This window comes from Myiozetetes cayanensis, unplaced genomic scaffold (assembly GCF_022539395.1).
Source record: "Myiozetetes cayanensis isolate MyiCay16 unplaced genomic scaffold, myiCay2020 scf5-8, whole genome shotgun sequence".
NCBI lineage: Eukaryota > Metazoa > Chordata > Aves > Passeriformes > Tyrannidae > Myiozetetes > Myiozetetes cayanensis.
In genome coordinates, this window is record NW_026087742.1 from 93,890,266 (window position 1) to 93,906,703 (window position 16,438).

Genomic DNA, 16,438 nt, shown 5'->3' on the forward strand with positions numbered 1-16,438 from the left:
GGAACAAGGATAAACAGAAGGACATACTAACAAGGAACAGAAGGAGGCAAGAAAACCTCCTCTCCTTCCTCTGCCTATATGAAAAAAATATTAAGAGTCTAGTTCTTCAGAAATTGTAGTAATAAGAAGGTAAACGTGTAGGTTGCTTCCCACAGTGGGAATATGAGCTTTGAGCCAGACAGTCTTTCTAAAGAGCAGCTTAATTGTAGATGGACATGGTGAACAACTTCATGTTTTCACACATCATAAGAGGAAGAAAGGAAAATGTGTACAGAAAAACCTCACTTAGGCAGCTATAGAATCTTTCATGTGAAGTATTACGTATCAAGAATGTGTAATTCTATCAAAGGTCTTCTGGAGACCATGCTTTAATTTCCATATCATGTCTTCTCCTCAGTAGGAATACATTTGCTGATTCTGAGTGGCAGGTACCTCACAATGTTTGAAAAACATAAATGCTTCTTGTCTTATTTTCACAATTCATATACACTGTATATATGCACACATCTACACACATACATACGTACAGATGTTTGCCATTGTAAAAATGACAAAACATATCCTATAATTTTAATTAAATAGCCTATGCCATAACCAAAAGAACCTACTGGAGTACATTAGTGGATAAATGGTGAGAATTGTGTATTTTTACAGTGACAAAACCAGCGTTGTAAAAATTACTTCAGCTAATATACTGGCATGTGTACTATTGGAACTATCATGTAGTTCCAATAAAACCAATGACACAAAAAACCAAACCAGACTTGCATAGGTAACTACCTATGCTCTGACTGATAATGTCCTTGCTCCTTCCAAAGTTATGTTCTGTATTTATATTACTTGTTTTACATTTATAGGCAAATCATCTATGAATATAAACCTACTATATTCTTCTGTGATTCAATTTAACACAAGCTAATCGATTTCACTCCCCCCCACACAATATGGGAAATAAAAAAAACCAATTAAAATCAGTAATGATAACTTGTTCTGATGTCCTAAAACACATTTGAACCAAAAAACACACTCTGAGGTGAACTATTACCTTATCTAACTAAGGGTTACTTCTGTTGCGCCTTAAAGCCACAGAAATCCAAATCAAGAATAACCACTAAGTGGCAGTATCTACATGTGAAGAGAAAGTCATAAGAATTTGCATGAAAACGTCTTATAAAGAGATTGTCCTACTTTCTTACACGGAAGTAGTAGCATTACCTTTTTCAGCAAAAAGTTACTTTGACTTAAAATCAAAGTATTAAAAGAAAAGGTCAGCATTTGGATGCCTATTTGTTTGCCCAGTGGAAACTGAATTCAATCAAATGTGTTGATATTAAAATTCTATGGTTTTCAAACAGACTTGCAGACCTTAAAGGTGAATAGAACCAGCTTGCTATTAGTTGTCTACCGTTCTTCTGTGTCGAGGCAACCCAGCATTGCGTGCATGTAACCCATGGGGAAGCAGTTTTTATGACCTCCATAACATGATTTGATTTCTCATCTGACTTTTACTTTGTAAGGGATCCAGTAAGTGGCTCCCTCAGATCCACTCTCCTTTCAAACTGATGTTGTAGAGTAACACCTAACTAGCTGCCTCAACTAGAACAATCAAATACCGTTCCCCTCAAGACATGGCTCAAGGGCATAATACCAAATTTTGTCACACTGCTTTTCTGATATGATAGGCTAGTTTTTTCTCCCATTTCTTGAATCCCAATGCTCTTGCTTCCTTTTATCTTGTAATCTTGGAACAGTAGTCCAAAGAGAGAGGAAAAAAACCCTCTGCATTATCAAAAAGTTTACATATGCTATTAAAGCTGACAGTAATGTAGAAGTTACAGTTAAATAAACCAATTCTGCTGAAGATGGCTTTGTTGTTTTTGTCTAGATTTTTGCACTTTCATTTTAGCAACAGGTTAACACAGTATGCAGTTTTAAAATGTTATTCTCACACTTCAAAAATCTCTAAAAGGAAAGCAGAAGGAAGTATGAGTTACAAAACTTTTAGCCATTCAATATGTATGGAGGTTTAATGTACACATTTTAATATTTGCTCATATTACTTTAGTGAACTCCCTTTATACAAGACAACTGTTGAAAACTTCAATATACAAAACTACTCATATAAAAATATTTTTCTACTGTTACTTATATGTGATTTTGCTCCTAGTTATACCTAAGGGGTAATACGGGTTTCCATGCAGCCATTCCTTCATATTAAACGATTTGACATGTACGAATCACATGGGTTGTTAGATGAAATACTGAGCACTGAAATCAAACCTTTTTTTTCCAATTGTTTAGTAAGCAAAATGTGATTACCATAAGAAAACCTCACTTACCTATCCACCAGCTTTTTAGCAAATCCAAAGTCAGTAAGCTTGATATGTCCTTCTTTGTCCAGTAATATATTTTCAGGTTTTAAGTCTCTGTAAACTATTTCTTTGGAGTGCAAGTATTCTATTGCACAAATAATTTCTGTAGAGTAAAATAGTCCTGTGCTGTTGTTGAAACGCCCCATGTTGCGCAGGTAACTAAAAAGTTCTCCTCCTGGTACATATTCCATTAACATATATAAAAAACGTTCATCGTGGTTGGTCCAAAATCTGTAATAAAAATATTATTTTATTGAGTAAAGAAATTATGTCTCCAATTCGTTTTAAACTCCTGTAAAATGTATGTAAACTAATTGCTGATGTCTAGTCCGCAAATATTAAACCCCCAAGAATCCAGCAAGATTATGTAACAGATATTCAAGGTAGCTGATTTAACCTGCAATGTAAAGCAGATAGTTGAGGATGAGTACAGCATAAGCCAAGAAAGTAAATTAACTGATAGACTTTCATGAGAATATGTTCAAAATAAGACATCACAGAGTTATCATTCTATCTCCTCTTCCCTGGAAATACACAACCCCAGCTAAAGCATCAGATCATAATGCTTGCTCTTCCATGGTATCTTTTAACAAAAAGCAATCGGAAAGCAAAAATGACAGCAAAACAAGATTCACTTCGGTACCTCAGAATTAACCTTAGTACCTTCCATTCCTCAGACTGCCGCCTTTAATTTAAGAACTATTATTGTGTACAGTCATTACTAGAGTGCAGTAAAGAACAGCTAAGGAAGAAAGAAAACAATTCAATGTGGCTTTAAAAAGCTTCATTACAGAATAAAGGAATCTTCTCTCCAACATCCCCTAAACTAAGCTGTTTTTCTTTCTATCCACACTAAGCAACTCACATATCACACACCCAAACATAACTCAACAGTTAAGAAGAAAATAACTATCTGGTAACACCACCTTGAAGAACTCTACCATTTAAAAAACAGAGATAACCCTAATTTTATAATAAAAGATAGAGAGCATACTACTTTACCTACTACAATACCTACTTTATTAATACAAGAAGAGAGGCTACTTTACCTTCTAGTAACTGCCTCTGCAGTATCACCTGGTACTTAATCAAGGCAAAGAGCTTCGGCAAAGACATGCAGAGCAAGCCGAGCTCCCTAACACATGAATGACTTTTACTCAGTCAGATTTTACTTTTGAATATCAGCATTGAGGCAACCAAGAAAATGAGATGGGCTACTAGACATCAGTAACAATTCCTCCATTCCTTCAAAGTGATGAAGAAAGCTGAGCCCAGGCTCACCTTTGCTTTTATGGAGCTTCTTCCCTATGACAGCCATCAACGTAATTAATTGACTATTGATGATGTCCACAGTATCTTTATTGACTGTTTGTAAAAACACTCTATAGAGATGTATTTTAGGTAGTTAATAAATAATAAACATTGAAAGAGGAACAGGAGTGGGCAAAACAAAGCAAACCACATATCTAAAAGAATATATATGTGGTAGAGGAAGAGCAAAATCTGACAAAGAATACAGAGGGGGAAAAGTGGAATATCTAGACCATTAAAACAAAGTAGTTTTACTGAATTAATTTCTTTAAAAACTGATATAGGTTTGTCTATCCACAGAAAAAATGGATACATTATTTGATATACATGAAAAAGAACAAAATTAATAACTTCGATACTTGCAATGCAGATTGCTTTAAATGGTAATTCTAATACAAAAAAGAAGAAAAAATCTCAGAAGCTGTGATCAGAACAATATCCATGGTGATGTTAACTCTATAATTCAGCTTTAATACATAAACTTTGGATGCCATCGTGAACTCTTATAAACAACCTGTTTGAGCTTATAGGATTACAAGACATAGTGGACTTCTATTAATTCTTGTTCTCTTGAAAAAAATCAAAAGATACATGTCAACATTTACAGATACTATGAAGTGATGCATAGAGGTATGATATATCACTCAAACATGCAGTCTTAAAGATTGCAAGAGCACCAAATAAGCATTTACAAAACATTGTTTAAAAAAAATGTAGATAAATAACTTAAGTGTCTACAGAAAAAACTGACCTCCCTAAATGCAGAAAAGGCATTTCTCACAAGCAACAGGAAAAGGAAAAACAGTTATATAAACTCTTTACATATAGGAAGACATAGGAAGGACAGACACCGGAAATCAATTATGTGCAGCATTACTTATAATTTTCCATCATAAAATGCTGAAGTATTGTGTTGCACTGACACAGATTCCTTATTTTGCAATTAGAGGAAAATACCATCCATGTTTAAGATGGGGAAGCTAACTGAAAATATAAAACCTAGAATGTAGATAACACAGTTTAAAGGTATTGAAGTAGAACTATATCGAGTTTTCCCCCTTTTCGTTAAACACTTAGTAAAACACTTTCAAGAATTCATAGAAAAAAACCCACATATACTGGGCAGCTGAAAAAAGCTGTTACCCATATAAAAAGCTATACAAAGTGTTATTCGTCATACAGTCAGTGATAATCACCCATGAAAATTTGTTTAACTCAAAGCACACAAATATTATCGTGACTTAAATTTTAACTGCCTCATTTCAGCTAGGTTGCTTTGAGTCTCCTTTGCCAAGGGACAAAGGCATCACATGGACAATTACACGAGCACAGCTGATGCAACGCCTCACTGGACATTTCAAGAGAAAAGGCAGAGCTCTAGAAGACATGAAAAACGTTTCCCTTGCACACAAGTAAACTTCCATTTGAATTGTGTCCTTTGGCAACTTTAAAAATCTAATATTTTGGATATAAGGTATGAATGAAATTCAAGAAAACTTAGCAGTTTGGATTTTTGATCACTTCTGTACGGACATGAATCCTTGCATCCCCACCTCTGACACAGGTTTCCCTACTCTCACTCTTCCTCACACATAGACCTACTTAGCTGGGGTTTTTTCTGGGTTTGGTAGGGTTTTCTTTAAAGAATTTACATATGTATATAGACATACACATAAAATCCTGTTCCCCCTGTTCCATCCCTATTTCAACCAGCCTAACTAGATGCACTCAGCCTCTCCATCTTGCTTTCCTCCAAGCATCTCAAACTCCACACACTATACAACTCATCTTACTGATACTGTGCCACACAGGATTTCTGAACACTAGCTGGAAACTAATAACATCATGATGCTGGAAAAAGCAACTCACCAGTGAAAAAGCCTCCTCCTGCAGGGCTCATTACATCTTCTGAATGACTACCACTCTGTTCCTTCTTCTTTTCTCTCTGATACTTTCTTAGCCCTGGGAGGAGGCTGCACTCCCTGCAGCTAGAGATTAACTAAGGCTAATTTCGTCTACTTTTATGTAAAACTGATTAAGGCAAGTAAATGCAAAACAAATCCTGGTTAATAGCCCTGTATCCATGCATGAGAAAATATAAATGGAAATTAACTCTGCAATTACCCAGAGTTTTAGTTATCCCATTAATTGATGTGGACTCAGATACACAAGAAATGCTGTGGTGCTGTGAACAGAAAAGTATGATACCTTCTATCTTTAACAATGGGATTATTTGGATCATTAGAATTACCATACTTCCATGGAAAAAAAAAAAGTGTTCTTTATGAACTGTGTTTAAAACATGTTTCTCAATAGGTTCCATCACTTAACAACCTTGAATATGGGAATATCAAAGTTCAAGAAGTGTTGCAGTTATTTAAACTCTTGAAAAATAAAGTTGGCAAGAGTTCATAGAAGTTTTTTAAAAGCAGATACTTAAATTTAATAATACCTTTAGCTAGACACCTACAAGACATACGTGTAGAAATACTTTTATCACATTTCTAACAAACAATCATTCTAGAAGTCATTTTGATGAGTGAATCCTAACAATTCTTCATTTGTATTTTCCCCTCACTTAAGATTTCTCTTCTGCAGTGTGAAAATAAGAGACAGAAGAATTCTCACCATAAATTATTGCTTGAATGTTTAAATTATGCATCTTGAGTTTAAATTCTTCATTCTTCTATAATAAATACTTTAGTTCAAAGTCTATTTTAGTCTAGATTATGTAATAGAAATTAAATGCTCAGCATTGGTTAAGTACACAAGAAGTTGCAATGAGACTCTGGAATATTTTAACTGCACTTTATGCATGAGTTAAATGAATTAAAAAAACAAAAGAACTTACAATCTGATCAAAAAGGGGTGGTTGACTTCTTTCAAGACAGACTTTTCGTTGTGCACGTGTTGCTCTTGTTTCAGTCGAATGACATCAGGAATGCTCATTACTTTCAGTGCAAAGTAACGTTTGCCCATTTTTTCCTTCACCAGATGAACACGTCCAAAGGTACCCGTGCCTGAAAAGTTGAAGTCGAAACATCAACTTAGTGTAAAAAGAGGAAAAAACAGTGATAACTCCCTAAATCAAAACCTACAGGAACTCAATTCCAGTTTAGTTTGTTTTGGTTTTCCTCATAGTTTCACATATTCTACCTGCTTTCATGGAATTCTTTTTCTTGATATTTCTCGATTTTCTCAATAATGATTTGATAAAAAATAATGGTATTCTGATACTGCAACTCTTTGGCTAGATACTGGAAGCATCTCTTGCAAAGAAGAAAAATGGTCCTGAGAAAGGGTAATGGAGACGCACACAATAAATAAGTATGTAGTATATAAGTTTCAAATATAACCAATATAAATGGAAGAGCAAAACTGCTGCCAAATGCAGAAGAAAAGCTGGGAAACACTCTCTTCAATTTCATTATTTCCATTTATTATTTATTAAAACAAGGTAGTTCAAAATCAATTAAGGCTCAAAACGTAGGAACTCATAACACAAAGAAAACAAAACACAGAATCATGATGACAAAGAAAAAATAAAAAATATTCATTCCTAAGGTTTGGTGACTGAGAACAGCTCCAGTCTCCAATTATTTAGGGGAGGGGACTATTCCCTTAAACTTGCACAGAGAGGTGAAGTGATTCAGTAGCATAAGGAAGTGATGGGAAAAAAAATACTTAAAAGTTGCTGACCTTTCTAAAAAGAAATTAAAAAAAAAAAATCTGCTTATAGTGCTGCAGCATTTTATCACTTGGAAACAGTAGCTCTCTGGCACCCATTTTTTGGCATTAATGCACTCCTTTTTCACTCTTAAAAATATAAAAGGAAAATAAAAAACATATTGACTTTTAAATACTGTATTAGCATTTCTCCATTCAATAAAGTTGCCTTTAAGTGCATTGAGCTCATGACAATCACTGAACTGAGTATTTCTTTTAGTTTGAAATGTTAAAACTAGCCCATTTAGCCATATGGCTATTTGTAGTGCAGCACAGTGTTATACATTTCAGCTCACTGCATGGTAGCTTATTGTTTTTCTGCTTATTAAACAAAGCCATGCAGGTTCCATTACAGCACTACACCAGATACTTTTAATCCCATTCTGACAGGAAGATGTGCTGCTATAAAGGATGCTTGGCATTCAAAACAAGGGCCTAACTTGTGAAAGGTCACTCTCTCCAAAAAAGTCAAAATCTTATACTTGAGCTCACAGTCTTCCCTTTCATTGCACAAACCCTGGAAAGGTAGCCCACAGATATGTTACAAGATTATTAATTAGTATGTCAATTGATTTCAGATTGTGTTAATCAGTTAGCATCAATCTATGCTACCAGTCAATTTTAATTTTCTAAATGTGTAACAAGTGCAAGGAGATGAGTATGTATGTAAAAGGAAACAGATTTTTGAGAGATAGGTAGGGGAAAGAGACCAAAAAATGAACTTCTAAAACTGCATTATTTGGGGAGAGAAGACAAGGGAATTTTTGCCTCTGGTAAGTTCAAGAAACTTGAGAATTTATTTTTCAAATGTTTGTTTTCTGTATGTGTATTCTCACCTAAAACGTTTACATTTTACTTAACAGTTTTTCTTTCCAGTCACCTGTAATATTGTTCAAGACCATTTAGTAAAAAACAAAACAAAATACTCATTTTACAAACTAGAAACTAACAACTCCAAAAATCCAGTTTTATGGAACTTGCAGCTCCCCTAACAATACAGTTTTTGAAGCCAGCTTTCTAGATAAAACTTCTCACTACACAAACACATCAATGATTACCATTGTGCAATCACAAAAGATTCTATCAAAGAAGTTTTACGTTCCCACCTGTCCCAAATTACAGTTCTTTAACCATGAACACTGTATAGAGGTCTCAGAAAGCCTGCTGTTATAACCAAGTAAGCCATCAGGTTACCTTGGAAAATTTATCATGCAATTAAATCCTTTAACAACGTAGTCACATTACACGACTATACCTGTAAACAACCTTATTTGCTCAGGGGCAGGCTTCTGCAGTAAAAAAATCCCATACAAAAAAAATAAGGACCAAAAGCTTCCAAGCAGAGACATCTGTTCAAGCTGCTTTAAATGCTGATTATTTACATCTGCGCTGAATGAACATAAGAAAAAAAAAGTAACTTAGGTTATTTCAAAATTAGGAGCTGCAATTTAAATTCTGAATAAAAACACTGTGATGAATAATTACAGTCATATTGCACACTGAAACTAAAAATCTCCTTTCATTTTTGCAACTTTCAAATGTGGACTCGGGGAAATTAATAGTACTAACCCCATCAGCAAATGGGGGTTTTACATGCCTTTGGATACTTGTATGAACAAAGTGCTTCCACAGACCTATTCAACAGGAATGTCAGAAGTGAGTACATACCTAATTGCTCCTAGGTCTCTGGTGATTGCATGTTTCATGACTTGCTCTACTACTTGTCATAGAAATTTTTATTTTAGAATGCTTTACTTTTCCATATGCTAATGGTCTAACTTTACAAACTGCTGCTCAGAAATAACATAATCACAAGTTTCATCCGTTTTCAAAGAACCTATCAGGGACTTATTTAGCAATACTCCTAACTTTGAAAACACGGCCTCCTTAAAAAGGTCTCTGCCAGGAACAGCAAAGCTTGGCAAGCTATTCCAGAACAGTGACAAGCACCTAATCTAGAGAGCCTCCGGGAAAACCAGAAGACCACACAGACAGGCGAGAACACAAAACCTCCCTAACCAGTTTTATTTTTGAACTGATCGCAGGCAGGCTTTTTTCAAACATCTTTAACCCAATTTCAAGCAACTATGGAAATGAACAAGACAGTATAGGCTAAGAAGCCATCTAACATTTGCTTTCAGACATCTCTCATAATATGAATTTTCTAACCATCATCTGTATTTATAGCTAACACAGCCACTAGGCCTGCATTAGCTAGCAGTACCCAGACACACCCACCACCCTTCCATGGCACTAATTGTTAAACTTGTTTTTTATGCTTAGCCGGTCTTCAAATAACCAGATAAAGTTTGCATAAAAAAAAGACTATAATTTGAATCTCACTTCAAACTTTTGGTCTGGATCTCCTGTTCATACTTTTAGCCATTCTTGCAAACATCTTTTAAATTTTCTTCCTTGCAACTTGAGGGGCTGGGAGGAGGAACAGGATGACAGTCAAGGTGGGAGGCTGAGACAAGATGATGTTATGGTTGTTCAGCATAGTCAAGAAAACCTTTTATATAAACAGGTGTTGTTGTGACTAGGTCTAAATTCTGCTCCTCAGATTCACAGTAAGAAAACTAACAAACTGAAGCAGTGAAGTGGCAGTGTGTAAGACGAAGGCCGAGATCCATGAATTTGAGGGAAAGTTTTTTGAAGCAAAGAAAGGCAGGGTTACCAATCTTCTATCAAAGCACCACTGCCTTCTGCCCTCCAGGAATGAGACACTAAACTCAGGGAACAGTTTCTGTTAATCCCTGTGAAAGGACTGTTCAACCTTTTTCCCCAATGACCTCAGAGCTCAGCTGAATGAACCAACTGAATTCAACCTTTTGTGACAAATAAGCAAACATTCCTTAGGATTATCTTAAAATATAAATATTTTATACTTGTACGTTATGAATGAAAGGAAATTCAGTATTTACAAATTTGTACATTATTCTACTGACATTTATTTCACACTTGGTTCAAACCAAAGGAACTTCATGGACCTTGTACCATTCTGGATGAGTCCTGGGAGTTACCAAGTACTATCCTGCTGAAGGAAGAGCAAAATTATACTTCATCTATTATTAGAACATCTGAAGGGAGATTTGTAGGTTTTTTGTGCAGGCCCCTTCTCCCTGATAAGGCATATGGCAGGGGAAGGTTTCTGGTCACCAGTAACAAAAGAAAGTGAAGAGTGTCTGTGCTATTCACAACATAATTCAGGATTTTCAGGACTAAATGGGCAAACAGAATAAAAATATGCAAAATGCTAACCACTAATCCAGTACAATCTGTTTAAAACAGAAATAATACATTTTTTGGATCCCACTGCATATTTTATGTGGTTGTAGAGCTTGAAGGAATGCCAGCAATCTTCTCCATTAGTTAACCTTCTCATGTTAAACACACACAAAGGGTCAAAACCTGCACAGGACCAGCTTGGCCTAAATATCAAATGGAAGAAAGGCATTTTCAGTCTTACAAAAGCTGGATTCCTAATGCCATGCCAAAATACCATAGCCAGTTTCCAGAATTTTACTCTCTTTGAAGCCTGGTAGAAAAGAATAAAGAGTGTGGGAACATTTCTGATGCAATTTTAGATACTTTTGATGCTAGGAAAACCAATCCTACAACTTTTGCTCAGCTGAAACAACTTGTGAGTAGCCATGCAGTGACTATTTTGCTATTGATGTAGGTGACTAATTTAATGCTCAGTTTGCCTCTTTATTTGCTCCCATTAATTAGGCCCAGCTGTTCCAGCTTCCCATCTTTTTAATCCCCAGTTCTTTCTTAAAACCAAGTTTGCCTTGCTCAGATAGATACCATCTGTTTTAATGAAGAATAAACTAGGTCATGTGAGATCTACCACCCTGAGGGCTGCTTTCCGAGTCCCAAAGGGTTTGGTCCTGACTTCAACAGACGCCAACAAAAAACATCAGATGTGTTCACTTTTATTTACAGTTAGAAGAAACATTTCCTACTGTGACACATTAGTCTTTATTGATAGCCACGAGCACAACAGACTTAATTCTGCTGAATATAAGAGATGAACTAAGCAAACTGTATCACATTACAAATTCACTACTGAATGTCAAGTTCGTTTGCCATTTAAACTTTGCCTCATTTTGGGATGGAACTTGAACAGCCTATCCTGGAAAATAAATGCTCCAATAATACCTGACGAGGAAGTGGCATAGCAAAGGAAATCGGCCTGCCCTAGCAGACAAGTAATCAGAAGATTAACACTCAAGAGAAAGATGTGGGGAAACCACAAGGCACAAGCAACTGTGGGCTTCTGCAACAAAAGATGCAGATGGCACATCAACAGGGCAACTCAAAATGAGGATGATGATTTTGGACCATAGTAGTCAAGTTCACATTTTTATTAATGTTTCACCCATAGACAAGTGTCAACTGAAAATGCCAAATTCAGTGCTGTGGATTGCTCATTGAAACTCTTAAACCATTGCTTTTATAGCTCTGTGTCACTCTAGAGGGTTCAGATCTAAAACTGAAAAACAGGTCAGAGAAATAATGAAATTTAAAAGAGGTTTTATAGGATGCCTTTTTTTCTGTTTAGAACTGCTCATCTCATACTACTGAATATAAGAAGGAAATGTCAACCCACAATTTTTGTAAAGGTTTTGCATATCCTTCAATGATATGCAGTGAAGTAAGAGACAGTGATTAAAAGAGTTTAAAAGGATAGAAAACAGAGATGCATGTGTAGTGTTCACCCTGTGCAGCTCTGCCAGAGCAGCTTGCTTCTATGACGCTCTTCATTCATCCATTGTGCTATGATTCAGTTTATACCAAGTACCCCTTGGATAGAGAATGTCTTTCTTTTAAGCAATAATATGAGCTAGTACACAGCAAGAACTATGCTCACCACATTCCAGGCAAAACCATCACTGTTCAGATTACCTGTCCCAAACATGTTTTTTGCCAGTGACTTTCCAGTGGTTTTCTCTTTTGTTTTGGATTATAGACTCCCCCCTTGTCAAATCATTTTTAAATTAGAAGTTCAGTGTCATTAATTCTTTATCCCAGCTTAGTTGAAGTCAAAAGAAACTAGCAATGCATGTTCAAAGTACAACCTAGCTTTTGACTCAAAGGGGCTGATGTAAGAAATTTCCAAAGATTCCAAAGACCTAGTGTATTTTCATGTTCCTTCTTACTTGGTCTGCATGGAGTCTATAACAACACACCATTAAAACTACATTTAACAACCTGGAATTCATTGTAGTCTCTTTTCAACTTTGCACAAAATTTAATATGCCAGAGAATACCAAGGAATTGTGTCAACAACTCTTGTTGTTGACCCACCCGTTTAAATCTTTCTGAACTACAATCCTTATATGAACTAAGGACACAGGAAACACTAGGCTAATTATTAGCCATCAGTCAAGTTTCCTGTTTTTCACATAGTTCAAAGACAGGTTTCTGATTTCCAAAAGTGCCAATCAACTGAACACTGATGATGTAAGTTCCTTTATAATCTCAGATTTATCCATTTTTTTCTTCACAAATTATTGTCTCTCTGTAAAAATATTTTAAATATCAGGGTGTCTTTAAACAAAAAAAAAAAAGCATAATCCTTGGAAGTTTCTCCTCCCTCTGTTCTTTATTTACTTATTTTGAAATATCAGGGACCAATAAATAAATGAGACCATAAAGACCATATCATCACCTGCTGGTGATGATACCCTTAAATCCACTCAATTTCTAAACAGCTCTTAGAACACTGAATTTAAATGCATGTCCCTTCACAAAACTTTAACATCTACAATCTTCAGAACAATTCTCATAAAACTGGTATTTCCTTACTTGAATGCTACTTTTGCAACTCTTCCCATGCCTTCCCCTACCTATGACTCATGAGACACTGATAGAAAGATGAATAAATGAGCAGATGAAAAGCTTTTCCAAACAGGATATTGCAAAGTCATTATTACTTCTAATTTTACCTATTTAAATATCACACTTGACATATAAATAGGCCACAACTGAAAAACTGGTTTTTTGTACCAACAGCTGAAACGGAAACCTTTAAAGATGAACTTGCCTTTCACCTAGGAACTAAGCTTTATATTATTTGCTGAACTAAATTAAGTTCTATTGAAATAGCATATTTTAAATTATACCAAACACCTGCTAGAAATGAAGTGTATCAATCTGTCTTGACTCGATTTTAAAAAACCTTGGTCTATCATGTTTTAAAAGACAAACAGTTAAGCTAAGAATCAGGTACCTGTCTGGCTAGCAACACATGCCAAGCTAAAACACTAGAAAGCATTAAATTCTCTATTTCAACTGATGAGAATTTCAGGTAATCAAAGCATTATCAAAAAGTGTCAGGTTTTAATAGTTGGAAAAGAGTCTGTAAATTGGAAATTATACTAGCAAGATAGGCCATCTCTGGACTTTAAAAGGTTATTTCATTCAAATCCTATTCAGAGAATTGCTTCTTTCAGGTAGGGAGAGGTTAAAATAAACACATTAACTGAGAAAAATGCAAATATTAAAGAGAAGGATTTTTAACCTGTTGGTTTCTTTCCAAATAATTCCTCAAACAACAAAAGCCAGACATGTAAACCCCATATCTAGACACCCTCTCTCCATTAACTGGTGCTCGAAATTCCCATCAAGTTTAGAGCAATTCAGGATTCTTTCTAAATCAATTTGTGCTCTAAAATAATCTTTTATAATTGCTTTAATTATTTTTAAGTGTTTAAAACCACTATGAAACAGCTTCCTTAAAATGAAACTTAAGACAAATTGATGGACATTTAGGTTCAAAGTAACTATTTTTATTCAAGGGTGTTACACTTCTACTTACCACAAACAAAATGTGTCACAAAGTAAACCAGACTCAGGCAAAGAAAAGGAAAACCAACAAGATGAATAAAGTAGTATTCTAGGTATCATAAAAATCCCAAATAAAAATAATAAAAACCCAAGACTCCTTTTGATTGTTTAAAAAATGCAATAAAAAATGTTATGATGGAAACATTTTACAATACAACCCAAAGTGATGAATTCTGATCTCTCTTCAGATAGTGTTTGATTTTGTGTCTGTGAATGGGTGTGAATTGTGAATATACAGCTCCTGCTTCTTGAGTTGGGATTAGTACTACACTCAGTATTTTGAACTGGATGTTCCAGAAGCAGTCTAAGACAAAAGGGACTGACTAACTTTCTATGAGGACAAATAACTTGCAATTTACCTCTGGTAGTACATAAATAATCAATTCCAGTAAATCATTAATATATCATTTTTCACTTATTCTACTCAGGTAGCACAATAGAAGTGTTTCCCAGTGATTTTGTTCCCCTCCCAGTGAGGGTAAGAAATAAAAGGAGAACATAAGCAGGGATATCTTACATCAGAAAAAAAAAAAAAGGAAAAAAAAAAAAGGAAAAAAAAAATCAGTTGCTAAGTTTCAATCTCACTATCAAGATTTTACCCAAGAGAACAAACACTAAAGCTTTCTCTCTCATCATTTATCAGCACTTATATCTTCACCTTCAGTTTCCCTATTTACAAGAAGCATTTATAGAACTGTTTAGGCTTGTTGCTTTACTCAAATTCAGCATGGAGACATTTAGCTGATTTTTCACCAAAAAAACCCTTCCAAAACAAAATAACCCCCCCAAAACTAAACAAATTGCCATGTCATAGTCAAGAGCAGACTGAAACCCTTTTTAGGTAACTTCAACTAAAAGAAACAGTAATTTTGGTCTTAAAAGTTTGAAGTAGCACCTCTATAGAAGACACACTACTGTTCAGGTACTTGAAATATAGTTCCAGCAGCTTTTGCTCTGTCACTTGCTACAGCTGAACATATTAGGTCCTAAATTTTGCAGTGAAACTATTATATGCACAAAACTTACAATTATACACACAGAACACAGAAAACCTTGAAATAAAACTGGCCAGACAAACAACTACAAAACATGTCTGTGCCCAAACCTCATGTTTTCATCTGAGAAAAATAAATAAAAATATAAGTTTGATGATTAAGAAACAAACACATATGCTACATGGAGTCTGATAAAAATCAGATCCATGCAGCAGCATGGATCAAAACTTTAACAGTAGCCTCCTCTGAACTACATAAGCCTAAATGGGGGTACTTAGTAGGTATCTAAGACTTGATTAGTAACCTTCCTTTTCAACCCAGAAATGTCACACTTGTTTGATTTTTACATAATCAGCATCTTTTTGCCTATCCTAAAACTCAGCTCTTCAGAAAGAGCTACTTGCTGCAAGTCAGTCCCATATTAATGCAAAGAAAGTATGAGGTTGAATATCCCTGTGTCCTTTTAAAAAGCAAACAAAAAAAAATTCTTGCTAAAGTACAAAGGTTTATTATTGCTGACTCAATGTAATAAAAGCCACATTGTTTGTACTTGACCGATTTCCTCCTTCACCAGTGCTGGACAGAAGCCTTTGAGGGACTAGTACCTCTTATAATATATCCCTTTCAATTACATTTCACTTCCATTTTCATCTTAAGCAGTGCTAAAGGAGAAACAAATTGAGAAAGACACTTCACACAGTGCATAAGAACTGTCTTTTTAAATACTTTTCAAACAGATTAAAAGCATTGTAGAAATACCGTATTAAGTAGTGAATAGATAAAGCATAAGACTGAAGAGTAGACCACGTTGAAGAGCTCCTGGATGAAGACAGATCTAAGACTTAGACTTAATTTAAATGCACTCAGCACATTTTAGTTCTCTCATGCATTTCAGGAAATAGCTAAATAGGCAACTAAGATATTCCAAGATTACCTATTGCCTGCTATTTTGTGTGTTACCACATAATTCAACACAGAAAGCCCTGGTCCAGAAACATACTTGCATATTTACACACACATATACCACCAAAACTGAGACTTAGCTCGAAAGGCCAGGTCCAAAACCAGATACACTAATATTCAGAAAGCAAAATGAAACTAAAGCTCAGTGGCATTCAATACCTACTCTTCCATTCTTTTTTCCAATCATACTTTTGACCTCCATTTTTAAATTTTAAA

General features: G+C 35.1%; 1 protein-coding gene across 3 annotated transcripts in view; it reads right to left on the reverse strand.

Annotated features, from left to right (window-relative positions):
• PRKX (protein kinase cAMP-dependent X-linked catalytic subunit) overlaps window positions 1-16,438 on the reverse strand; it is a 51,661-nt gene that overhangs the window by 20,751 nt on the left and 14,472 nt on the right. For 2 of the 3 annotated variants that reach the window (XM_050332479.1, XM_050332481.1), the window contains exons 2-3: window positions 6,535-6,703; window positions 2,340-2,603 (exon numbers count right to left, since the gene is read on the reverse strand). In XM_050332479.1, coding sequence (XP_050188436.1) covers window positions 2,340-2,603; window positions 6,535-6,703 — 433 coding nt within the window. Of the gene's footprint in view, window positions 1-2,339; window positions 2,604-6,534; window positions 6,704-8,664; window positions 8,789-16,438 lie in introns of those variants that run through there. The other variant, XM_050332480.1, reaches the window with a different exon arrangement.